We start from the raw sequence: 26,963 nt of genomic DNA, 5'->3' as shown, positions 1-26,963 counted from the left end.
TTTTGTAAGCTCCTTAAAACCCATCTTTGTCGTCAGGAATGGGGGAACTGTGACATCTCCCCCGGGCATATACAATTTATGCATGGTATGTTTGTAGGTATGTTTGTTTAGTAAATGGGTTTTTTAAAATATTTTAAATTATAATTTAGATTTGTCATGAATTGTTTTGTTTTGCTGTGAGCCGCCCCGAGTCTGCGGAGAGGGGCGGCATACAAATCTAAATAATAAAATAAATAAATAATAAATAAAATCGTACATGGAGCCACAGGTGCGCCCGTGTTTCGGTGAGTTTTTTTGCTTCTGCGCATGCTGAAACACGGGCTCACCTGTTCGATTTTGCTACCTCCACAGGTGCAGAAGCAAAATCATGCTGGCCCCGCAAGCACTTATGAGCCATGGCAGTGAGCGAAATTTAGCGTTCCGGCTCGTAGCCCACTGCTGGAGAGAGAGGGGGGGGGATGTAGAACTGGATCAGCAGCTCCCTGGGCAGTTTGATTTTCCTGAGTTGGTGCAGAAAGAACATTCCTTGTTGTGCTTTTTTGATGGCGCTTTTGATGTTAGGTGACCATTTTAGGTCTTGAGATATGATAGAACCTGGAACATGAAAGTCTCAACTGTCGATACTGTGTTGTCTAGTATTGTAAGAGGTGGTAGAATGGGAAGGTTTCTCCTAAAGTCTACCACCATTTCTATGATTTTGAGTGTGTTTTGTTCCGATTACGCCAGGAGGCTAATTGTTCAACTGTATGCGATTTCATCATAGAGTGGAGTGGAATGGAATAGAATAGAATAGAATAGAATAGAATAATAGAGTAAAGTATTAGTAGAATGGAATGGAATGGGATGGGATGGAATAGAATAATAGAGTATTAGTAGAATAGAATAGAATTAGAATAGAATAGAATATTAGTGGAATGGAATGGAATAGAATAATAGAGTATTAGTAGAATAGAATGGAATGGAATGGAACAGAACAGAAGAAAACAGAATAATAGAGTAGAGTATTAGTAGAATGGAATGGGATGGGATGGGATGGAATAGAATAATAGAATATTAGTAGAATAGAATAGAATTAGAATAGAATAGAATATTAGTGGAATGGAATGGAATGGAATAGAATAATAGAGTATTAGTAGAATAGAATGGAATGGAACAGAACAGAAGAAAACAGAATAATAGAGTAGAGTATTAGTAGAATGGAATGGAAATGGAATAGAATAGAATAGAATAGAATAGAATAGACACACAAGGAATTTTGTCTTTGGTGCAGAAGCTCTCAGTGTACATGTAAGCAATAGGTGATAAAATAATCATAAAAATACTCAGTGATAGTCACAGGATATTGAATAAATAATCAACATAAATCTTGCTAGGACACTAAATAAAAACAACATAAATAGTGAGAGAGAGAGATAAGTTATGGTCATAAGAATCTAAGGAAAGAGGTAATAGGAAAGGATGAGAAGGATAATAGTAACCCAGCCTTTCTAGGGCATAAGACAGTGTTGAGGGAATTATTTGTTTAGCAGAGTGATGACGTTTTGGGAAAAAAACCTGTTCTCATGTCTAGTTGTCTTGGTGTGCAGTGCTCTATAATGTCATTTTGAGGGTAGGAGTTGAAACAATTGATGTCCAGGATGTGATCTGTAGATATTTGAAGGATTATATTTGATATGCAAGGGATCTGTAGATATATGCAGGTAATACAACTAAGTTTGCCTTGTTTTTCACATGCCCCCAAAAAAAGTACAGTGTTCCCTCGATTTTCGTGGGGGATGCATTCCGAGACTGCCCGCAAAAGTCAAATTTCGGCAATGTAGAGATGCGGAAGTAAATACACCATTTTTGGCTATGGACAGTATCACAAGCCTTCCCTTAACACTTTAAAACCCTAAATTACCATTTCCCATTCCCTTAACAACCATTTACTCACCATTATTACTGGTACTCACCATTGAATAAGACACTTAGTGATCCTGATATTTATAAACATAATTATTTATTAACAATAATTATTTTTTTGTTATTTATTTGCAATAATTATTAGTTTGGCGATGATGTATGACATCATCGGGTGGGAAAACCTGTGGTATAGAAAAAAAACCACAAAGTATTTTTTAATTAATATTTTTTGAAAAACCGTGGTATAGGCTATTTGCGAAGTTCGAAGCCGCGAAAATCGAGGGAACACTGTACAATTTTTTTTAAAAGCCAACAGAAATGCAAAAGGATGTTGGTTTGCATCCTTGGGGAAACCTGAGCCTTGGATTTCAGCAATTCCCATTTGCTTCCTAGATACGACAGCTACGAGGAATATCAGCGCGAGAGGCTGAAGAGGGAAGAATATCACAAGGAATACGAAAAGCGAGAATCCGAAAGGGCAAAGCAGAGAGAACGAGAGCGGCAGAAAGCAGTTGTAAGTGCTAGACAGATAACACTGTCCTTTGAATTCAACCAGGATGGAGCTGGAAGGGACCTTGGAGGTGGTCTAGTCCAACCCCCCTCTATCATTCCAGACAGGTGGCTGTCTAGTCTCTTCTTAAAATCTTTAAAAAGCTGATCCCTTCTTCTTTGTGGCAACCCCTCAAATACTGCACGAACCCCAGCGACCGATAAGGTCCCACAGAGTTGGCCTTCTCTGGGTCCCGTCGACTAAACAATGTCGTTTGGCGGGCCCCAAGGGAAGAGCCTTCTCTGTGGCGGCCCCGGCCCTCTGGAAACAACTCCCCCCGGAGATTACAACTGCCCCCACCCTTCTTGTCTTTCGTAAATTACTCAAGACCCATCTATACCATCTGCCAGACTTGAAATGCCGGGATTAGACAATTTACAACTACATCAGCTCCATTCTGATCTAACTGTAGTTCATAAAATCATCTACCACAATGTCCTTCCTGTTAATGACTACTTCACCTTCAACCGCAGCAATACACAAGCACGTAATAGATTCAAACTCAATGTAAACCGCTCCAAACCCGACTGCAGAAAATACGACTTCAGCAACAGAGTGATCAATGCCTGGAATGCACTACCTGACTCTGTGGTTTCTTCCCCAAACCCCAAAATCTTCAACCTCAGATTGTCTACAATAGACCTCTCCCCGTTTCTAGGAGGTTTGCAAGGGGGGTGCATGAGCGCACCGCTGTGCCCACAGCCCCTGTCCTATTATCCTAATACCGCTGGAAAGATCGAAGCACTTAAAAAGCTTGTACCACAGTCACAACAGGCTAGGTTTCTTCCAAATGGATTGCCGTTTAAAGAAGCAGCTACTTGAATGTTTCCTGTGCTTGCAGCACATATTAAAATTTCAATTTCTGCATTGGAGCTCTTCTACTTACTGTATTTTTCGGAGCATAAGACGCATCTATTTCCTCCCCCAAAGAGTCTGAACATTCAGATGTGTCTTATACTCTGAATGTAGCTTTCCCCCCCAAAGGTTTTTTCCCCAGCCCCAACTAAGTGCTAACAATCTTCCCAGCTCTTTCTTTCATTGTTACTCTCTGCGAATAATGTTTTCCAAGCCCCAAGTCTTTGCAGTTTTTTTCATTGCTCTAACTTGCTCCAGATGTTTCTTTACAGCCCTAACCAGATGCTAACAATGTTCCCAGCTCTTACCGGCTTGCAAGCTCTTTCATTGTTACTCTCTGCAAACAATGTTTTCCAATCCCTAAGTCTTTCCAGGGTTTTTTTCACTGCTCTAACTTGCTCCAGATGTTCCTTTACAGCCCTAACCAGATGCTAACAATGTTCCCAGCTCTTACCGGCTTGCAAGCTCTTTCATTGTTACTCTCTGCAAACAATGTTTTCCAATCCCTAAGTCTTTCCAGGGTTTTTTCACTGCTCTAACTTGCTCCAGATGTTTCTTTACAGCCCTAACCAGATGCTAACAATGTTCCCAGCTCTTACCGGCTTGCAAGCTCTTTCATTGTTTCTCTCTGTCAAGAATATTTTCTAGGCCCTAAGTCTTTGCAGGGTTTTTTTAATTGCTCCACTTGCTCTGAGTAAGTTTCTTTCCAGCCCTAACCAGGTGCTAATGATTTCCCCAGCTCTTACCCACTTGCAAATTCTTTCATTGTTACTCTTTGCGAAGAATGTTTTCCAAGCCCTAAGTCTTTGCAGGGGTTTTTTTTTCATTGCTCTACTTGCTCCAAATGTTTCTTAACCAGGTGCTGATGATTTTCCCAGTTCTTACTGGCTTGCAAGCTCTTTCATAGTTACTCTCTCTGAATAAAGTTTTTTTTAAAAGCCCTAACCAGGGGATAAAATCATGTGCTGAAGCTGACCAGACTAAGGACGCTAGCTGGATAAATATCTGGCAAGCAGATTCCTTTCCCAATTTTCCTCCTGAAAAAAATAGGTGCGTCTTATACTCTGACAAATTTGGTATTCCCTTAATTGTACTTCACCCAGCTTTATTCGTTCCTTTTTTAAAAAAAAAGTAGAATTGGGGTTATTTTCTCCCCCTTCTCTAAACAAGAGAGAAAAGGTGGAGAGATAAAAGCCTCCAGATAATTTCACCCATGACAAATTTTCAGGGAAGCATACAGGAGGGAGCTTATTGGCATCAGCTAACGCCATCGCGTCCTCTTACGTTGGTGCGTGAAACTTTATGCGTTTTTTCTTGTGCCCTTTCAATTTAGGTATTTTTTATCGGAAATAGGAGTGAGAAAATGTGCTGTCATGCTCCATCTGGCCAAGTCATTTAGGTTCAATAGCTAGTGTGAACCAAATTGTTTCTTAGCAAGAGGTTCGGCACAGTTAAGCTTCTGTTTTGGTGAGTCATTCGGGAGAGAATATATATATATATATATATATATATATTTCACTGTACAGGAGACAGTCTTTACCGTATCCAGATTTATGAGCTGAATCCTCTCCCATTTCGAGGTATTTTTTTAAAAAATAAAGACGTCAAGATGCTCTTTCTATCTGCCTCATTAGCTTGGCTGTGTCTAAACAGCACTTGCAAAGCTGCAGAGATCTCTCCTAGTAAGAACCTCACAACAGCCATCAATTTAGGCTCTAAAACCTGGGGCAGTGTTAACTAAGAGTTGTATAGAGCGTCAGTTTGTATGTTGGAGTGGTGTTTGGGGATAAGAACGGAGCTAGCTGAGTGAGAAAGAAGGAATCGTGGACAAAACCCAAGTGTTGTGAAAACACAATGAGTACTTACCATTAACAACTTGGCTTGAGAAATGCAATACAAGATGTCAATAATGAGGAGGAGAAGAAGGAGGAAGAGGAGGAGGAGGAGAAGAAGAAGAAGAAGAGGAGGAAGAGGAAGAAGAAGAGGAGGAGGAGGAGAAGGAAGAAGAAAAAGAGGAGAAGGAAGAGGAGGAAGAAGAAGAAGAGGAGGAAGAGGAGGAGGAGGAGGTGGTGGTGGAGGAGGAGGAGATAACTTAAGGGATATACAAGGGTTATTCAGAAAGTCAGGTTACAAGGCAGGTAGCTCTCACTGGGGATGTTCGTGGGGCAGGTTGGTATGACTATCATGTAGCGGGAAGCCAGCGGAAGAGAACGAGCAGTGCCAGAGGTCAGTAGATCATTGACTGGCGTTGTGACGAAGGTTAGAGATGAGTGTCCTCATTCCGTTTCCCTCCAAGGGTGAAGTGTGCACTGTAATACGCTACCTGAATGCTAAGATCATGAACACTGCTACGTTGGGTGCCCGAGATGCTGACTGAAGCACACAACATTGACAATGCCGCCTGAAAATTTCATGACCATTTTTGAGATTGAAGGCGGCGAGGCTTTTCTCAACTGTAGAGTGACAGGAGATAAAAGGTGGGCTGATCACCAGGCTCCAAAGATCAAATGTCAATCAAGGCAGTGGCGCCATACCCATTCTCGTTGAGCCCCAAAATTCAAAACTCAGCAATCGGTGAGAAAAATCTTGGGCACCCATTGCAGCAGCTTTCCTGCCCTTAGCATTCAGGTAGCTAGCGTATTATACTTCACCCTTGGAGAGAAACAGAAGGAGGACGCTCATCTCTAACCTTCCCCACAACGCCAGTCGATGATCTACTGACCCCTACCACATTTTATTTTATTTTATTTTATTTTATTATTTTATTTTATTTTATTTTATTATTTTATTTTATTTTATTTTATTATTTTATTTTATTTTATTTTATTTTATTTTATTTATTTTATTTATTTTTCATTATTTATTTATCTATCTATCTATCTATCTATCTATCTATCTATCTATCTATCTATCTATCTATCTATCTATCTATGATTTGATTTGATTTGATTTGTATGCCGCCCCTCTCCGTAGACTCAGGGCGGCTAACAACAGCAAAAAGACAATATGAACAAATCTAATATTAAAAGTAATGTAAAAAACCCCAATTTATGGGTATTTTTAACCAAAAAATGGAAAAAGAGGTAAGATACTTAGTTATACACATATTAACAGCTGCCAGGATAGCATATGCCCAACAATGGAAAATAGATAAAGCACCAGAAGAAAATATAGTAATTAAAAAAACATTGGACTGTGCGGAAATGGACAGATTATCCAAAAAATTAGAGGGAAAGGAAGATTCAGATTATTGTAAAATATGGGCAAAATTCTACGACTGATTAAAGGAAAGGACAACAAAGAATTAAATAAAAATTCAAGCAAAGCAACATGTCAAATAAAAGAATTCAAGAACCAATATTATGTAAAAGAAGCAAAATTCTCTGATTGAACACTCAAAAAAAAAGTGGGGAAACTCTCGTTTCCCAAATGTTGTATGTATATGTTTTGTGTATGTCTTTTTCTTTTCTTTCTGTTATATTTGAAAAAAATAAATAAATTTTACAAAAAACCCCCAAAACCCCAATTTAAGAAACCAATCGTTCTCTTCCGCTACACGATAGTCATACCAACTTCCCCATCACACATTGCCCGCGAGAGCTACGTGCCTTGTAATCTTACTTTCTGGATAGACCTTGCATATGCTGAGCTTCATCCTCAATGCTAATGTGCAGCAAAAGCAATTTATTTACTCAGGTCGTGTCCTTGACATTCTCAATAGATCTTTGGAGTCCTATTTTAGTTCCTAGAGAAACAGGAAGAACAAGGAGAACCTCAGTGGCCACGGAATAACCCTGACACCGATAAGCCTTTGAACCTAGCACTAAAACCTTTGCTCCTTGAGTTTCTCCACAGCCACGATCTAACTATTTTTATTTAACTGGCCTATCTTTAAACTTGTCCTCGGTGTGACGGGTGGGTTTAATATCCGAGGAAGGCTTGTAATTCTTCACTAGATAGAATTACAGGTTAGTGGTGTGTATGTTTTTTTTAAAGAATAGTTCCATCTTCCACTTCTTTCTTCTGTATCTCAAAGCAGTTAAAATATTCTGAGCAAGGTTAACACATCCAAGTAAACATGCCAGTGAAAAGCTGGACAGGTGTTCCAGCTGGACAGGTGTTCCAGCCCAGAATAGAGCAGCTAAATAGTTAAATCCCTTGGAATACTGTGTCCTGTTTTGGTCTCCATGATGGAAAATTAAGACGTTGCAGAGAAGAGCAACAAAGAGGATTAGGAGACTGGAAGCTAAAACATGCGAAGGACGGTTGCAGAAACTGAGTATGTCTAGGTTAATGAAAAGAAGAATTAGGAGAGACATGATAGCAGTTTTCCGTCCCTACTTGACAAAATCATACACTGGGATTGTAATAGACAATTATCATATTTTCCTCAGGGTACAAATATATATGTAGTTTCTAGAACCGCTAAGTTTATAGTCAGGGCTGTTCACATGAGAATACGTTTTATAGAACATATTGGGATGGCATGCAAAGGAGATGAACTCACTTAAGAATATTTTATATCAGTATCTTGGATTTGTTTAATATAATCCTTTGCACGAGTTATATTCTCATGTTTTACTACTCAACTTTAGCATATTATACTGCATTTTAACTTGTTATTTATTTAAATTTCCTCTATTTTAGCCAATTTTATTGTATTTTAACCAGTCACAGTTTTATGACGACCGATGTGGTCCTTTTTCTCGCTTTGATATGGTCGATTGACTAATCAAATAAAGTTGATATTGATATTGATAGCAGTCTTCCAATATCTTAGGGGTTGCCACAAAGAAGAGGGAGTCAACCTATTCTCCAAAGCACCTGAGGGCAGAACAAGAAGCAATGGGTGGAAATTAAACAAGGAGCGAAGCAACTTACAACTAAGGAAAAATTTCCTGACAATTAGAACAATTAACCAGTGGAACAACTTGCCTCCAGAAGTTGTGGAATAAAATAAAGATCATTTGAAGTGTTAATAAATAAATAAAGTGCCTATAAATCAGATAGATAGATAGATAGATAGATAGATAGATAGATAGATAGATGATAGATAGATAGATAGATAGATAGATAGATAGATAGATAGATGATAGAGAGAGAGAGAGAGAGAGAGATGATAGATAGATAGATAGATAGATAGAGATAGATAGATAGATAGATAGATAGATAGATAGATAGATAGATAGATAGATAGATAGATAGATTAGGTAGATTAGGTAGATAGATAGAGATAGATAGATATATATATATATATATATAGAGAGAGAGAGATAGATAGAGATAGATAGATAGATAGGATAGATAGATAGATAGATAGATAGATAGATAGATAGATAGATAGATAGATAGATAGATAGATAGATAACCACTTTACAATGCCTTGGTAAGGCCACACTTGGAATCCTGCATTCCGTTTCGATCGCCACGATGCAAAAAGGATGTTGAGACCTTAGAAAAAGTGCAGAGAAGAACAACGAAGATGATCAGGAGACTGGATACTAAAAACATACAAAGAACGGTTGCAGGAACTGAGTATGTCCAGTTTAATGAAAAGAAGGACCAGGGGGGACATGATAGCAGCCTTCCAATATCTCAGGGGTTGCCACAAAGAAGCGGGAGTCAACCTATTCTTCAAAGCACCTGAGGGCAGAACAAGAAGCAATGGGTGGAAACTAAACAAGGAGAGAAGCAACTTAGAACTAAGGAGAAATTTCCCAACAGTCAGAACGGTTGATCCGTGGAACAGCTTGCCTCCAGAAGTTGTAAATTCCCCAACATTGGATGTTTTTAAGTAGATGTTGGATAACCATCTGTCTGGAGTAGGGGGTTGGACTAGAAGACCTCCAAGGTCCCTTCCAACTTTGTTGTTACTATTATTATAAATTGTGTGGTCTTTCTTTGTACAAACAGGAAGAACGCCGTGTCATCTATGTCGGTAGACTTGGATCTGGTGCTACCCGAACAGAACTGAGGGACCGTTTTGAAGTCTTCGGTGAAATTGAGGAGTGCACCCTGAATCTACAGGATGATGGGTAAAATTACTCTTCCTTTCTCCTTTGGCTCCCCACTGCTCTGTCGAGCTCTCTGGTAGACTCCTCCCAAAAATGCACAGATACAATTTCAGACACACACACGTTTGAAAATTCAAAACAATGTTCTTTATACCGAAAATTCAAATAAACGAAGCCTTCTTTTTGTATAGCAAAGAGCACTTGTCTCCAAACAAATTGGTAATTTGTACAAGTCCCTTATCAGTTCTGAAATACTTAGCTTGCAGCTGTGAGGCAATCCACAGTCCTTCTTCTTTCACAAAGTGAAACACACTTTGCTCTGGTTTGGTTTCAAAGCGGGGGAAAATCAGCACACAAAGATCAAAGTCAGCAAGGCAGGCACGAAACACAACGATCAGATAATCCTCCTCAATGGCCAAACCCACAAGCTGCTCTTTATAGCAGCCTCACTAATTACCACAGCCCCACCCAACCACAGGTGGCCTCATTTTCTTTGATAATAATCTCTCAGTTGTTGCTGCCTATGCATCGCTCTCCGCATGCGTGGCTGTATCATTAACTCTTGTTCTGAATCCAAGGAGGAGCTAGATAATTGATCTCCTTCTGAGCTGTCTGCCACACTCTCCTCCTCCCTGTCACTCATGTCTTCTTGGTCAGAGGAGCCTTCATCAGCAGATTGCACCAGGGGCAAAACAGGCCTGCAGCATGTGGATGTCTCCCCCACATCCACAGTCCTTGGGGCAGGAGATGGCCCGGAGCTAACCACAACACCCTCACTCAGAAGACAGAAAATAAAAATACACCAAACCTAGAAATTGGCAGAGATTCTCAGTCATCTAGGCCCAAAGTTGCCTTTTCAGGAGGCAACTGGACTTCCTTGTTGTTGTTTTTCTTTTGAAGATGTTTCGCTTCTTGCCCAAGGAAGCTTCTTCAACTCTTGACTATCAATCCTGCCATTCTCCATCATCTAGCCAGAAGCTTCTCGGAATTAGAAGCGAAACATCTTCAAGGATAAATGATGGAAAAGAACCACCCGTTACTGATGCCTCTTAAGAGATCACAGTTAATTTAATTTAATTTAATTTAATTTAATTTAATTTAATTTAATTTAATTTAATTTAATTTAATTTAATTTAATTTAATTTAATTTAATTTAATTTTTTAATTTAATTTAATTTAATTTAATTTTTAATGTAATTTAATTTTTTAATTTAATTTTTTAATTTAATTTAATTTTTTAATTTAATCTAATTTTTTCATTTAATTTTTTCATTTAATCTAATTTAATCGATTTATAAACCACCCTTCTTCCGGGCAGCATACAACAATAAAACAATATACAGTAAGTAAAAACCCCAATATAAAAAGACATTCATCCATCTATCATTCCCCCAAAAATGTTCCCATTTTTCTTAAGTGCACTAATTTTTAAGGGCATTCACTGCTTTTTCCATAAAATGCCAATGTTTCCTCTGAATACAGTGATCCCTCTATTATCGCGAGGGTTCCGTTCCAAGACCCCTCGCGATAATCGATTTTTCGCGATGTAGGGTTGCGGAAGTAAAAACACCATCTGCGCATGCGCGCCCTTTTTTTCTATGGCTGCGCATGCGTAGATGGTGGAGTTTGCGTTCCCCGCCGCCCACGCAAAGGGGAAACCCTGATTCGGCTCCTCGCTGCTGCTGCGCTACCGAGCAGATCAGCTGCTGGGCGGCCGAAGGAACCTTCCCTGGGTCTTCCCGGCCGCCCACGCAAAGGGGAAACCCCGGCTCCTCGCTGATGCCCGCCGCTCGCCCGCCCGCCAGCAAGAGGGGGAAGACCCAGGGAAGGTTCCTTCGGCCGCCAAGCAGCTGATCTGCTCGGCGCAGCAGCAGCGAGCAGACGAAGATCGGGGTATCCCAGCCGCCCACGCAAAGGGGAAACCCCGGCTCCTCGCTGATGCCCCTGCTCGCCCGCCCGCCGCCCGCCAGCAAGAGGGGGAGAGATAGAGAAAGAGAGAGAAGGAAAGAAAGAGATGAGAGAGGGAGGAAGAGAGTGTGAGAGAGGAAGAAGCAAGATAGAGAAAGAGAGAGAGAAAGAAAGATGAGAAAGGAAGGAAGAGAGTGACATCATCGGTGGAAAAATCGCAATATAGCGTTTCGCGAAGATCGAGATCGCGAAACTCGAGGGATCACTGTACATCAAACTCCCCCCCCCTTTTGAAGACATTTCGCTTCTCATCCAAGAAAGCTTCTTCAACTATGACAGGATATTGCAATTTTTTGGGCAGGGTTGGGCAGAGTTTTGAAAAATGGCCATAAAAATGCAATAATGTTCCAAGTTTGGTTTTCTCTTCCCTTTCCTCTTCAACCCATGTTTATGAAGCTAGCTATAGATGAAGTGCTTTGTTCCATCAATAAATATGTCAGGATTACTGTGAGGATTTGAAATTTATTTATTTATTTCGTCAATGATCAGCAATATAAAGTAATAAAGAGAGAGATAAACACAAGCAATTACAGTCAAAATCAACAGGGAGAAGTGAGCACAATCCTACACTGCTCAAATAAATAAAGGGGACACTTGAACAACAGAATATAACTCCAAGTAAATCAAACTTCTGTGAAATCAAACTGTCCACTTAGGAAGCAACACTGATTGACCATCAATTTCACCTGCTGTTGTGCACATTCAACTTTGTACAGAACAAAGTATTCAATGAGAATATTTCATTCATTCAGATCTAGGATGTGTTATTTGAGGGTTCCCTTTTTTATTTTTATTTTGAGCAGTATATATCAAATCTTAAACACTCAATGATTTATACAGACATCAACCTCTGCCGTCAGGCATGGGGGAACTGAGATATTCTTTCCCCCTAGGCCTTTACAATTTATGCATGGTATGTTTGTATGTATGTTTGGTTTTACAAAAAGGGTTTTTTAATTGTTTTAGTATTGGATTTACATGCTGTTTTGTACTACTGTTGTTAGCCACCCCGAGTCTACGGAGAGGGGCGGCATACAAATCCAATAAATAATAATAATAAATAATAATAATAATGTTTTTATTACATTATATTGATGTTTAATTTTGTTTAACTTGAAGTAAACCTTTCCCTTTACTTCTGTGGCAGAGGTATCCTCTTATCAATATCTCCACAATGCTGTAACGCCTTAATAGTCTTTAAAAAAAAAACTTTTTTAATTTTTAAAAACAATTTATGGGTAATACAAAACAATACAATAGAATATACAATGACTAAACCATGAGACACACGTTAAACAACTATAACAAAAAAAGCAATCAAAAATGAAAAAAGGAAAGCTAAACATTTTAAAAAGAGAGAAATACGTATCCCATTTCTCTCATAGCTGCCATACATTTAACATCTGCGGAGTCTGCGGAGAGGGGAGGCATACAAATTAATTAATTAATAATAATAATAATTATGATTATTATGATTATGATTATTATTATTATTATTATTATTATTATTATTATTATTATTATTATGCTTGCATTGGCTGCCGATCAGTTTCTGGTCACAATTCAAAGTGTTGGTCATGACCTTTAAAGCCCTAAATGGCATTGGACCAAATTACCCTCCGGAACCGCCTGCTACCGCACGAATCCCAGCGACCAATAAGGTCCCACAGAGTTGGCCTTCTCCGGGTCCCGTCGACTAAACAATGTCGTTTGGCGGGCCCCGGGGGAAGAGCCTTCTCTGTGGTGGCCCCTTCTCTGGAACCCACTCCCCCCGGAGATTAGAACTGCCCCCACCCTCCCTGTCTTTCGTAAACTACTCAAGACTCACTTATACCGCCAGGCATGGGGGAGTTGAGATATTCCTTCCCCCTAGGCCATTACAAGTTATCCATGGTATGTTTGCGTGTATGTTTGGTTTTATAATAAGGGTTTTTAGTTGTTTTATTATTGGATTGTTGCATGCTGTTTTTATCATTGTTGTTAGCCGCCCCGAGTCTACGGAAAGGGGCAGCATACAAATCCAATAAATGAATGAATGAATGAATAAATAAATAAATATTATTAATAATTATATTCTATCACATCCATTATGCAGGTATACCTATCGTTTAGGTTTCTAATAATTAGTGATAGCTGATGACGCCTTGATATTCTTCTTCTTTCCAGAGATAGCTATGGATTCATCACTTACCGCTATACTTGTGATGCCTTTGCTGCACTTGAAAATGGAAACACTCTACGCAGATCCAATGAACCTGCCTTTCAGCTCTATTTCTGTGGACAGAGGAAACCCTACAAGGCTAACTATGCAGATCTCGGTACGATGTTCTTTGCTATTCGCCGGATGTAAGACTCTGCTTGGGTCTGCCAGAGGGTTTTCTGATTTTTGAGCTCTTTCGGTCCCAATACCCTCTGGGATAATTTATTTTAAAAATACACATGGTTCAGGAACAGGGTTATTGTTCCTCATCTATGGATTGGGTAAAGGATTTATAAAAAAAATAAAAATAAATGCCCCCACTGCAAGGTACCTGTTTTTTAGAATAGAATAGAATAGAATAGAATAATGGAATGAAGAATAGAATAGAAATATTGAATAGAATAGTATGGAAATAGAAAAAATAGAGTAGAGTGGAGTGGAGTGGAATGGAATGGAGTAGAATGAATAGAATAGAAATATTGAATAGAATAGTATGGAAATAGAAAAAATAGAATAGAGTAGAATAGAGTGGAGTAGAGTGGAATAGAATAGAATAGAATAATGGAATGAAGAATAGAATAGAAATATTGAATAGAATAGTATGGAAATAAAAAAAATAGAATAGAGTAGAATAGAATAGAATAGAATAGAATAGAATTCTTGAATGGCCAAGTGTGATTTGACACGCAAGTAATTTGTCTTTGGTGCAGATGCTCTCAGTGTACATAAAAGAAAAGAGACATTTGTCAAGAATCATAAGGTTCAACACTTAGTGACTGTCATAGGGTACAAATAATCAAACAGGAAACAATCAATATTAATATAAACCATAAGGATACAAGCAACAAAGTTGCACTCATACAATTATAAGTGGGAGGAATGATCAGAAAAAAAATTAGTAGTCATAGTAGTGCAGACTTAGTAAATAGTTTGACAGTGTTGAGGGAATTATTTGTTTAGCAAAGTGATGGTGTTCGGGGAAAAAACTATTCTTGTGTTTAGTTGTCTTGGTGTAGAGAGCTCTGTAGTGACATTTTGAGGGTAGGAGTTGAAACAGTTATATCCAGTTTATGGGAGGGATCCGTAAATATTTTCATGCCCTCTTTTTGATTCGTGCAGTATACAGGTCCTCAGTGGAAGACAGGTTGGCAGCAATTGTTTTTCCTGCAGTTCTGATTCTCCTCTGAATTATGTGTCGGTCTTGTTGGGTTGCAGAACCAAACCGGACAGTTATGGAGGTGCTGATAACAGACTCAATGGTTCCTCTGTAGAACTGGATCAGCAGCTCCTTGGGCAGTTTGAGCTCCCTGAGTTGGTGCAGAAAGAACATCCTTTGTGGTGCTTTTTTTATGACGTTTTTGATGTTAGGGGACCATTTTAGGTCCTGAGAGATGATAGAACCTAGAAATTTGAATGTCTCTACTGTTGATACTGTTCTTATATTAGAGTCAAACCAATATTATTCTCTTTCCAAAGCTGAGGAAAAGATGCCATTATTAACCTCTCTAGTGATTCAATTTAGTTCTGGGGAAATGGTCAAAATTAAGATCTTGGTGTGCATAATGCTATATTTCTGCTGCGGAGAGAAAATCCGGAAGGTCTTAAGCATAAAACGTATCAGGAAAGACTTAATGAACTCAATCTGTATAGTCTGGAGGACAGAAGGAAAAGGGGGGACATGATCAAAACATTTAAATATATTAAAGGGTTAAATAAGGTCCAGGAGGGAAGTGTTTTTAATAGGAAAGTGAACACAAGAACAAGGGGACACAATCTGAAGTTAGTTGGGGGAAAGATCAAAAGCAACGTGAGAAAATATTATTTCACTGAAAGAGTAGTAGATCCTTGGAACAAACTTCCAGCAGACATGGTTGGTAAATCCACAGTAATTGAATTTAAACATGCCTGGGATAAACATAGATCCATTGTAAGATAAAATACAGGAAATAGTATAAGGGCAGACTAGATGGACCATGAGGTCTTTTTCTGCCGTCAGTCTTCTATGTTTCTATGTTTCTATCCACGGTGGTGTGGTGTTGTTTTTTTTGCCTAAGCCTCTGCCGCATTTTGAGAGTTGCAATGATAACAGCAATGTGCATTTGTTTAAAGGGAATACGCAATCCTTCACTGGCTACAATAGATAATTTTAAAGTTGCAGAAAGCAGCGAGCTGCCTGCTTGGGAGACAGAAGCCGAGCGAAAATCTCAACATTAACAAATCATTTGCTCCAACATCAGCTGATAAAAACCAGCAAAGACGGATGGGAGCCTTGACTTGATTTGACTTATCTTCCCACATTGATGAAGGCATTGTATCTCAAAACATCTAGGATATAAAATAAGTGCTCTGACAGCTGCTCGAGCATTGTTCATTACTAAAAGTAGGCTCTTCTTACCTCTCCGAGCCTCGTCACTGTGTTTTTCTTCGCTGTTGCAGTAGAAATGATCAAGCCATCATCCGCAGGGAGGGAAAATTATCCAAATTTTGACTTGCAAGTTGAAGGGAATAAATAAATTAAACGTGGAAGAGGTACAGGGGCATAGTTCCCTCTAAGCTGAGCAGTGAGCAATCGCTCACTTAAAAATCATCATCAACTCAGAGTTTTCCAAACCTGCCCAGAAGCCGAGAGGGAAAGAGTGAGAGGGGAGGAGAGAGAGAGAGAGGAAGAGAGAGAAACAGATAGAAAAAAGAGAGGAAGGAAAAGAGAAAGAAAAAGAATGGGAGTAAGGAAGAGAGAAAGAAAATCAAAATCTAGTTTGAAACTAGCTCAACTATTCAAGTGGCATTTTGATATTGATAGAGTTGCCCTATTATGAGCTCACTGTTATAGACACACAGTACAGTATTTTATTTTGAAATTCTCTGAGGCAAAACAGGGTGGGTTTTTTGTTTGTTTGTTTATTTATTTATTTATTTATTTATTTATTTATTATTTCTGTGCCGCCCAGTCCCGAAGGGACTGCCACTCGGACACTATACTTTTCCGCCCACCCCCCAAAAAAATTAGAGGGAACACTGTACAGGGGCCTTGCTTATGGAGGAAAAAGCAGCACTGCATATTCTAGATCAGTGGTTCTCAACCTTGCGGTCGGGACCCCTTTGGGGGTCGAACGACCATTTCACAGGGGTCGCCTAAGACCATGGGAAAAGACAAATTTCCAATGGTGCTAGCAACTAAAGCTTCTATTCTGGCATCTCGGAACATATTTTTACAATCCAACCAATCAGGCGTTTACAGTTGGGGGTGTCCCTCTGACTTAAAGATCTGTTGGAAGAATTGGCGCTAAACTTATAGTTGGGGGTCACCACGAAATGAGGAGCTGTATTAAGGGGTCGCGGCATTAGAAAGGTGGAGAACCACTGTTCTAGATCAACCCCAGACAGCTCATTGACATTTAAATATGTTAAAGGGTTAAATAAGGTTCAAGCGGGAAGTGTTTTTAATAGGAAAGTGAACACAAGAACAAGGGGACACAATCTGAAGTTGGTTGGGGGAAAGATCAAAAGCAACATGAGAAAATATTATTTTACTGAAAGAGTAGTAGATCCTTGAAACAAACTTCCAGAAGACGTGGTTGATAAATCCACAGTAACTGAATTTAAACATACCTGGGATAAACATATATCCATCCTAAGATAAAATACAGAAAATAGTATAAGGGCAGACTAGATGGATCATGAGGTCTTTTTCTGCCGTCAGTCTTCTATGTTTCTATGTTTCTATCCAAACGGCAATTAATTTGTGGAATAATTAAATATATATTTTGTTCTAGGTAACATTTTTGGAGAGACAATGTGGTTACTAGGACTGTCTCAGATGACATTAGAGCAGTGTTTCTCAATTATTTTGCGTTACGTCCCGTCCCCCCCGAAAGAAGTAAACATTTTACGCTCCCCCAACTCTCCGCTGGGACAATTGTTGGCAATATTCAGCTCAAGCAGCTTATCAATATGATTGGGGTGTCGTGTGTTTAAGTGACGCCTTAATTTATTTGGCTCCATGCTGTCCTCTGCCAACATTTTTAAACACAGTTAAACATACCATTCTTTCCTCGTCTCCCACCGTAGTCACAGTGAAGCCAAGTGCTACATTCGCTTCATCATATTTACTCATCTTAGCTTTCGGGAGACTTACATTTATCTCATGATCTCCGTCTCTCTCCTCCTTTCTTTTCATCCCTGTTAAATAATTTTCCATGGTGTCTTTTAAGTGTATGTTGTATGCACTTCATATCTCCTACTCTGTGGTGTGTGCTATTGTTTGGTGCAAAAAAACCATACTCCCTGCATCAAAAAAAGCAGATTCCCTGGGGTCACACTGCCCTCCTTGCTATTGCTCCCCATCTCCCCCCCCCCAGGGGAACCTGCCACACTATTTGAGAAACACTGCATTGGAGTGTTACCCGGCTGCATTGGCAATTCTTCTTTTCTTTTCCTTTTAAATATTTTTATTAATTTTCCACTTTTAAAAAGAAAACACAATAGTAAGTAAAGAAGAAAATAAAAGAAAATTAAATTAATGATAGTATATACAGATATCAACATTATATTAGTATTAAAGTCATTATATTAATACAGTGGTACCTCTCAATAATAATAATAATAATAATAATAATAATAATAATAATAATAATAATAATAATTTATTAGATTTGTATGCTGCCCCTCTCCAAAGACTCGGGGCAGCTTAAGAACTTAATTCGTTCCGTGACCAGGTTCTTAAGTGGAAAAATTTGTAAGTAGAAGCAATTTTCCCCACAGGAATCAATGTAAAAGCAAATAATGCATGCAAACCTATTAGGAAAGAAATGAAAGCTCAGAATTTGAGTGGGAGGAGGAAGAGGAAGAAGAGGAGGAGGACATTCGCTGCCCAGAGTGAAGGGAGCGTTTCTTTTCTCTGGGCGCTGGCAGAGGTTTATTCAAGAAAATGCTCCGTTCGCTCTGGGCTGCCAAAGCCTCCTTAAGTGCCACCGAAAGGCTCCTCTGGCAGCCCAGAAAAGCCCGAGATGGCCAGGATTAAAGGGGGAATGGCATGAAACTGGCTGGGCCTTTGTGCCGCTCACAAATTTCCTGGGAAAATTTTTCCAGGCTTGGGTTCTTAATTGAAAAATGGTTCTTGAGAAGAGGCAAAAAAATATTGAACACCCGGTTCTTATCTTGAAAAGTTCTTAAGTAGAGGCGTTCACTAGCCTGAAATCAGAACAGTGACTAGGCAGAGAAGTAAATTTTTACTACCCCACCGTGGGGTGTGGCTTATTTTGTGGGTGTGGCTTGCTGGCCATGTGACCAGGTGGGAGTGGCTTGACGATCATGTGACCAGGTGGTGGCTTAAAGACCATGTGACCAACTTGTCATCACTCACGTCAAGGGTTTGGGTTAGGATGCCTGGCCCCTCCTCACTTCAAAGAGATACAATTTCCTTCTCTATCTACGACTACTGAACATCCCAAATATACTATTTAATTCTTATTTATTATTTATTTATTTATTTATTTATTTATTAGATTTCTAGGCCACCTTTCTCTAGATGTCTCTATATATATGCCATGTGTAATACATACATATTACACACAGGCCCACAAAAATAGACATTATCTACTATATAAACTCTATGTGTATGCTCTTCTAAAGTTATACACATTCAACCTCATTTACTGTGATTGGAAAAAGATACTCAGAGCCCAGAAGGGGGAAAAAAATCCTTCCAGTTCTGCATACTGGACCATACCCATAGGAGCCCATCACTGTGGCTAGGGAATTCTGGGAATTAAAGTCCCCCTGTTTTAAAAATGGCAGCGTTTGGGGGGGGGGGGAAACCGAGCTGGTACATTCAGAGGAAGAGGTTATTAAGAAAATATTAGATTGCGCTGAAATGGATATGATGACAAGACGGTTAAATAACCAAGAAGAATCAGAATTTTATGTAATTTGGAATAAAGTGTATATATGGATAGATAAGAAGAAGAAGTAAAAGTTAATATTAGGTGAGAATTATAGAAGTATTGTTATGTTTTAAATTTTGAGTTTTTATCTTGTTTATATATGAAGGTTTTTTCTTATATAAAGTTAAACAAAATTTATTCTTTTCATTTAAATTAGTATGTTGATTTAAGGTATTAATAGTGTATTTTTTTTTCTGTATGGAAATTTGACTTCTAGGATAAGAGGGGTATTTGCAACCCCAACTCTATGTTGAATGTGTGTTTTTCTTATACAGTGGTACCTCATCTAACGAACGCCTCTTCTAACGAACTTTTCAAGATACGAACCCGGTGTTTAAGATTTTTTTGCCTCTTCTTCCAAACTATTTTCACCTTAAGAACCCAAGCAGCTGCTGCTGGGATGAAGGGGTTTCTTTTTTCCCCCTTTTTTGAAGAAAGAAAAGGGAATGGGCGTCTTGGAGGAGGAAAGATTTTGCAGAGAACAACGTGCTTACAAAGGCACTGAAACGGTGTCTTTTGAAGAAAGAAAAGGGAGGGGTGGCTTGGAGTAGGAAAGATTTTGCAGAGAACAGCTTGCTTGCAGAGGCACTGAAACGGTGTCTTTTAAAGAAAGAAAAGGGAGGGGCGGCTTGGAGGAGGAAAGATTTTGCAGAGAACAGCTTGCTTGCAGAGGCACTGAAACGGTGTCTTTTGAAGAAAGAAAAGGGAGGGGTGGCTTGGAGGAGGAAAGATTTTGCAGAGAACAGCTTGCTTGCAAAGGCACTGAAAGGGTGTCTTTTGAAGAAAGAAAAGGGAGGGGCGGCTTGGAGGAGGAAAGATTTTGCAGAAAACAACGTGCTTGCAAAGGCACTGAAACGGTGTCTTTTGAAGAAAGAAAAGGGAGGGGTGGCTTGGAGGAGGAAAGATTTTGCAGAGAACAGCTTGCTTGCAGAGGCACTGAAACGGTGTCTTTGAAGAAAGAAAAGGGAGGGGTGCCCCCCTTGCCTTTCTTCCTTCCCACTCACCCTTTAGCCTAGCCTTGCTTCTTCCACCCGCCCCCTTTAGCTGCTCCTCCCTGCCCTCAGTTCGCCTCCCTTCTAAAGTTTGGGATTTTCCTGAAGGATTTGCACGCATTACAGTGATCCCCCGCTCGTTGCGAGGGTTCCGTTCCAGGACCCCCCCGCAACGAGCGGGTTTTCGCAAAAGTAGCGCTGCGGAAGTAAAAACACCATCTGCGCATGTGCAGATGGTGTTTTTACTCCCACAGCGCTAGCGAGGAGCCGAAGATTGGGGGCGGCGTGGCTGTTTGCCGCCGGCATGGAGGGCTTCCTAGCAGCCCCCCCAAACCCGGGTTGGGGGTCCGGGGGGCGCTGGCTCTCGGTGCTTTCGAGCTGAGTCCGGGAGCGAATTCGCTCCCGGACTCAGCTCAAAAGCGCCGATAGCAAGCGGCAAGGAACGGCTTGTCCACGCCGTTCATTCTCGCCGCTTTCGAGCTGAGTCCGGGAGCGAATTCGCTCCCGGACTCAGCTCGAAAGCGCCGAGAACGAACGGCAAGGAACGGCTTGTCCACGCCGTTCATTCTCGCTGCTTTTCGAGCTGAGTCCGGGAGCGAATTCGCTCCCCGGACTCAGCTCGAAAGCGCCGAGAATGAACGGCAAGGAACGGCTTGTCCACGCCGTTCATTCTCGCCGCTTTCGAGCTGAGTCCGGGAGCGAATTCGCTCCCGGACTCAGCTCGGAAAGCGCCGAGAACGAACGGCAAGGAACGGCTTGTCACACGCCGTTCATTCTCGCCCGCTTTCGAGCTGAGTCCGGGAGCGAATTCGCTCCCGGACTCAGCTCGAAAGCGCCGAGAACGAACGGCAAGGAACGGCTTGTCCACGCCGTTCATTCTCGGCGCTTTCGAGCTGAGTCCGGGAGCGAATTCGCTCCCGGACTCAGCGCGGAAAGCGCCGAGAACGAACGGCAAGGAACGGCTTGTCCACGCCGTTCATTCTCGCCGCTTTCGAGCTGAGTCCGGGAGCGAATTCGCTCCCGGACTCAGCTCGAAAGCGCCGAGAACGAACGGCAAGGAACGGCTTGTCCACGCCGTTCATTCTCGCCGCTTTCGAGCTGAGTCCGGGAGCGAATTCGCTCCCGGACTCAGCTCGAAAGCGCCGAGAACGAACGGCAAGGAACGGCTTGTCCACGCCGTTCATTCTCGCCGCTTTCGAGCTGAGTCCGGGAGCGAATTCGCTCCCGGACTCAGCTCGAAAGCGGCGAGAATGAACGGCGTCGGCGGGGCGAAGGGCGGGCGGCAGCGAGGAGTTTGCGTGGGCGGTGGGGAAACTCCTCGCTGACGCCAGCAAGAGGGGGAAGACTCAGGGAAGCCGCCCAGCAGCTAATCTCCCAGTTGCCATCTACGCATGCGTGCCCACGGGCACGCATGCGTAGATGGTATTTTGACTTCCGGGTTGAAAAATAGCGAAGTACCCTGTTCGCAATGGTTGGGGACGCAATAAACGGGGGATCACTGTATTTGCTTTTACATTGATTCCTATGGGAAACATTGTTTCATCTTACGAACTTTTCACCTTACGAACCTCCTCCTGGAACCAATTAAGTTCGTATGATGAGGTACCAGTGTATAAAGTTATAAGGTTTTTCTTATATAAAGTTAAACAAAATTTATTCTTTTCATTTAAATTACTATGTTGATTTAAGGTATTAATAGTGTATTCTTTTTTCTGTATGGAAATTTGACTTGTAGGATAAGAGGGGTATTTGCAACCCCAACTCTATGTTAAATGTGTGTTTGTGTCGTAGGGTCTATTTTAAGAAAAATTAATAAAGTTTATCTAAAAAAAAAGAAAAAAGGAAGATAAACACATCAGCCTGGCTCAAGAAATTTATTTTTCCTTCTTAGATTCCGACGATTTTGATCCCGCTTCGACTAAGAGCAAGTACGACTCCATGGATTTCGATAGTTTACTTAAAGAGGCGCAAGGGAGCTTTCGGAGGTAACATTTGAAGGTCGGGAAATTGCCGAAAATCCTCTGCCAAGCACCGTGCCGTTCAATCGCAGCACCGCGAAAGAAGTTGACCTCCCCACTCATCTCCTCCTCTGCATTTCTCCCTTATACACACACACACAAAAAAAAGCGGTTTACTTGGACACAAGACGAGGCAGACGAAGAGAGGCCAGCTGGGAGTTGTCACAACACAAAGTGAAACTTCTTTGATGTCTCGGAGCTGCTTTTTTTCCCCAGGGTAAAAAAAATTGGTGGTTGGGTTTTGATAAGCAGTTCCATAGAGATCCAGTCCAAACAAAACTTAGAAACTATGTACATAACGACGCGGTTTTATTTTTTTCCGAATGGAACCTTTAGCTGCTGGCATCTTAAGATACACAACTGTGGTTGGGTGCTTTATTTTATTTCATATATATTTTTTAAAAAGATTCCCGTAATGCAAGCTTCTTACACCGGGTTGTTTTCAAGAGAACTGCCGTTACTGCAAAACCCACGGGTCCGTTTTTGTGTTGTTGTCAAGGGGAGGAAAAGCAAAACAAAAACAAAACCACAGTGGAAGGTTGAAAAAAAAAACATGGAGAGGATTTTAAACGTGTGCTGTTTTAATTGTGACTTCCATTTTGTGTGTGTGTGTGTGTCCAAAACAGAGTGATCTAACATAGGGAAATTTCAAGACCCTCCTTATTAACCATCAGCCTGTGGGATAGGGTTCTTTCTTTCTTTCTTTCTTTCTTTCTTTCTTTCTTTCTTTGTTATTTCTTCCTTCCTTCCTTCCGTTTCCTTCTTTCTTCTTTCTCTTCTTCCCTCCTTCCTTCCTTCCTTTCCTTCTTTCCCTCCTTCCTTCCTTCCTTCCTTCCTTTCTTTCTTTCTTTCTTCCTTCTTTCCATTTCCTTTCCTTCCTTCCTTCCTTTCTTCCTTCCTTCCTTCTTTCCATTTCCCTTCCTTCCTCCCTCCTTCCTTCCTTCCTTTCTTTCTTCTTCCTTCCTTCCTTTCCTTCTTTCTTCTTTCTCTTCTTCCTTCCTTCCTTCCTTTTTTTCTTCCTTGATGAACCCACACAGTGTTACTCTACAAAACAGTTGTGGGTAACTTTCATGGAGGAAAGGAAAAAAGAATGTACCAGACTGCATTTGAGAATGTAGTCAAGTATTTACACTTGTTAAAACGGAGTATTTTTATTTTGTGTACATAGTGTATGAGAAAATCTCTCAATCTCAGTCTCTCAGTCTTTCTGTCCCTCTCTTTTTTTTCTTTTAGTTAAAGCTATGCACTGTAAATGCCGCGTCCTTTAAAAAAAGAAAAACCTGCTGAATTTTTTCTTAATCGAGACTATTCAAATGTAATTATACAAGGCGAAACAATATTGTACACTAACGTATTTAGAAAGCTGAACTTAACGCTTATCTATATTTGATTGTCAAAAGAAGAAAAAAGTAGAGTGCGCAAGTGGAATGAATGAACGTGTGCCATGGATGGGAAAATGCTGACGTTTTTAACCATCTCGTTCTTCCTTCCTTTTAATGATCAGAATTCAGCCAAAGTTAAGAAGATTCAAAACCTCCCAAGTTACACAGCTAGCAGAGGAAAACACTTGATTTTTTATCGTTTTTTATCTCAGCTGGTGGTAGCTCGCAATATGATACAATAGAATAGAATAGAATTCTTTATTGGCCAAGTGTGTTTGGACACATAAGGAATTTGTCTTTGGTGCACATGCTCTCATGGGATTGTTACTTCTGCTGGTAATGTTAAGGCAGGTGGAATAGGGATGTACCTGGTCACAGATATAGATTAGAAACTCACAAAGCCTTTACTACTTCTTCTGGAGCAAGCAGTTTAGCTCTTGTAGGTAGTAGAAGCTTTCTTCCCAACTAGAATGGGTTGGAATTGAGGATTAACTTCTGGAAAGCTTTGTGATCCTAAAAGGTCCATTCAGAGAGAGAAGTGGGATAAGTTTTTTAGAACTTCTGCATCAAGAAGCAACATATATACTTATTAATTCATTCTCCAACGATTAAAATTGGATATGAAATTGGAGCCTTGTCCTCCATAAAATACGGAGAACTCCAATCAAATATTTCCTGTCTTGCTTGCTGAAGACACGTAGGATGCCTTTGTCTGGATTAGAATTGGAAATTGGGCATGTCTACTTTAATGGGGAAAGCAGTGTTCCAATATTTGAGGGGCTGCCACAAAGAAGACCTATTCTTCAAAGCGCCAGAAGGCCAGATGAGAAGTAATAGATGGAAACCAATCAAGAAGAGAAGCAACCTGGATTTAAGGAGAAATTTCCTGACAGTGAGAACCTGGATTTAAGGAGACATTTCCTGACAGTAAATAGAGTTGTGGGTGCTCCAACACTACAGGTTTTTAAAGGAAAGATTGGACAGTCATTTGTATCAGTATAGGTTTTCCTGCTTTGAGTAAAGGGTTGGACTAGAAGACCTCCAAGGTCCCTTCCAACTCTGATGTCCTGTTATTTGGAATAAAAATGGGCTTCAAATCAGAAACACAGTCTGAGAAAAAAAGAAAACAGAGAGATACAACTTCTCCAATCTTCCAGTAAATTACGGGATGATGAAGCTCGAAGTGTCCTGAAGAAATAACTTCTAACTTAAAGAAATAACTTCTAACTTCTAGTTGTTTACAAGTGTCACTAAAGTGATTTCCACCAACATGACTGAAATGGCATCTATGCATTCAGAGACAGATGACCAACCAATCTTGGTCGATGATCAAGGAGCCTAACTTGATATAAAGCCAAGCGACCCCAAGTTAGTAGCTAGATTAAGCTCTATGAGCAAGAGCTCTTGAGAACCGAGATAACATCTAACAAGCAAGAGAACCTCTAAACGAATTGTCAGAACAACCAACAAAGGCAGAACAAGAAACAATGGATGGAGACTAACAAGGGAAAGAAGCAACCTGGAATTAAGGAGAAATTTCCTAACGATGAGGACAATCAATCAGTAGAACAGAAGTTGCCTCCAGAAGTTGTAGATGCTTCATGTCAAGCAGGAAGTTGGACTATAAGACCTCCAAGGTCCCTTCTAACTCTACTTGTATTAGTTGAGAAGCTTTGTTGTGGTTGGTTTAACTTCTAGGACTATTTGATATTCAGCCCAATAGATATCCATGAGATATTTTAGCCCAAAATTTGCAACATAGCTTGGCTGAGCTTAACACTACTCTCATGTTTACACTCTCATTTAATGTAGTTTTTGGTACAAATTTGCCTGGAAATTGGATTTATCTTAACTTTGACTGGATCCTGACTTTTTTTTCCAAATCTTAACCATTTACGTATGACTAGTATCTCTATCCTTCCTTCCTTCCTTCCTTCCTTCCTCCTTCCCTCCCTCCCTCCTTCCCTACCTTCTTTTGCATATCTTTAATGCTTTTATATACATACAATTTATTAAACTGGTGTGGGGGGTGGCAGAAATTTCTCATTGATATTTTTTTCTAGAATATACCATTATTTTATTTACCGCTTCTTAAAAGTGTAACCGAGATCAGTTTTTATTTTATGTATCGATCATTTTTTGAAACTAGAAGTCAGAAATCTTTATAAAAAAATATATATTATGCTTTCTTTTCACTGCTGCGACAATTAATTTGATAAAACAAATCGTTTGGGGTATAGAGCACAGCCCTGCTTTTAAAATAACGCTGTGTTCCTGAACAATCCTTTCTTGAAGCCAGTAATCTTTTTCATTGGCAGCGTTCTATGATTTTAAATGTATGCATCCTGTATAAACACTAATTTTCATTCCTTTGTTTACTGAAAGAGGCATATTTATCAGTTGTGATTAACTATTTATTATAAATTATGAGGTGACTAAAATAATAATAATAATAATAATAATAATAAAAAAGGCCAGTGGAAATTTTATACCTAAGATGCACACCCTATTGTAAGGTTGTTAAATGTTTATTAAGTTTTTCTTTTAATGTCTTTTGTTTTTCTTCTTACGAGACAGTGGCTCTTCCCTCCACCCTATTATTATGATTTAGCTATGCACTATTATGGCCTTAGGAGCCCCTACAAATCTGTGGGAGCTTTCAAGAATTGTAGAATCCATGCGTAACATTTTCGGGCTGACATAGTTACACAAGCTGCTGAAAAAAAAAAAGAGAACGAATTTGTGCGGCCCGCCATCTCATTCGCATCTTTTGTCTGTCCAAATCATCATTGTCCATTGCTCCACTGGATTTCAACTCCATATCGTGCCCCGTTCACAAGATGCGTCTCCCCGTTCCATCGTTTTCGTTCATGGTTTCGAAACAAGTGTCATAGAACAGGGGGGAGGCCACCTCTCCGAGACTCAGCCAAAGAGGATTTGGGGAAGGGGTTTCAAAGGATGAATGAGTTCCTTCAGCATTAGGAAGACTTCAGGCCCGCATTTGTGTCCCCTTAAAATTTGCCCAAGATTGCCCCCCCCAAACCGAAGAAACCCAAAAGTTTGGCTCCACACGTTATTGTATTTTTCGGACTATAAGATGCACTGGAGTATTAGACACACTTTAGTTTTGGGGGAGGAAA

At 40.2% G+C, this 26,963-nt stretch overlaps 1 protein-coding gene across 6 annotated transcripts in view; it reads left to right on the top strand.

Annotated features, from left to right (window-relative positions):
- Positions 1–26,362, top strand: part of PPARGC1A (PPARG coactivator 1 alpha) — a 155,100-nt gene extending 128,738 nt beyond the window's left edge. For all 6 annotated transcript variants that reach the window (XM_070756981.1, XM_070756980.1, XM_070756982.1 and 3 more), the window contains 4 exons: positions 2,296–2,416; positions 9,221–9,342; positions 13,456–13,607; positions 22,315–26,362. In XM_070756981.1, the coding sequence (XP_070613082.1) occupies positions 2,296–2,416; positions 9,221–9,342; positions 13,456–13,607; positions 22,315–22,412 (493 nt within the window). In that variant the 3' untranslated portion in view covers positions 22,413–26,362. The remainder of the gene's footprint in view (positions 1–2,295; positions 2,417–9,220; positions 9,343–13,455; positions 13,608–22,314) is intronic.
- Positions 26,363–26,963: the final 601 nt, after the last annotated feature.

This window comes from Erythrolamprus reginae, chromosome 7 (genome assembly GCF_031021105.1).
Source record: "Erythrolamprus reginae isolate rEryReg1 chromosome 7, rEryReg1.hap1, whole genome shotgun sequence".
Lineage (NCBI taxonomy): Eukaryota > Metazoa > Chordata > Lepidosauria > Squamata > Dipsadidae > Erythrolamprus > Erythrolamprus reginae.
Note: the sequence above shows the minus strand (reverse complement) of the source record. Positions and strands in the feature narration are given on the sequence as shown.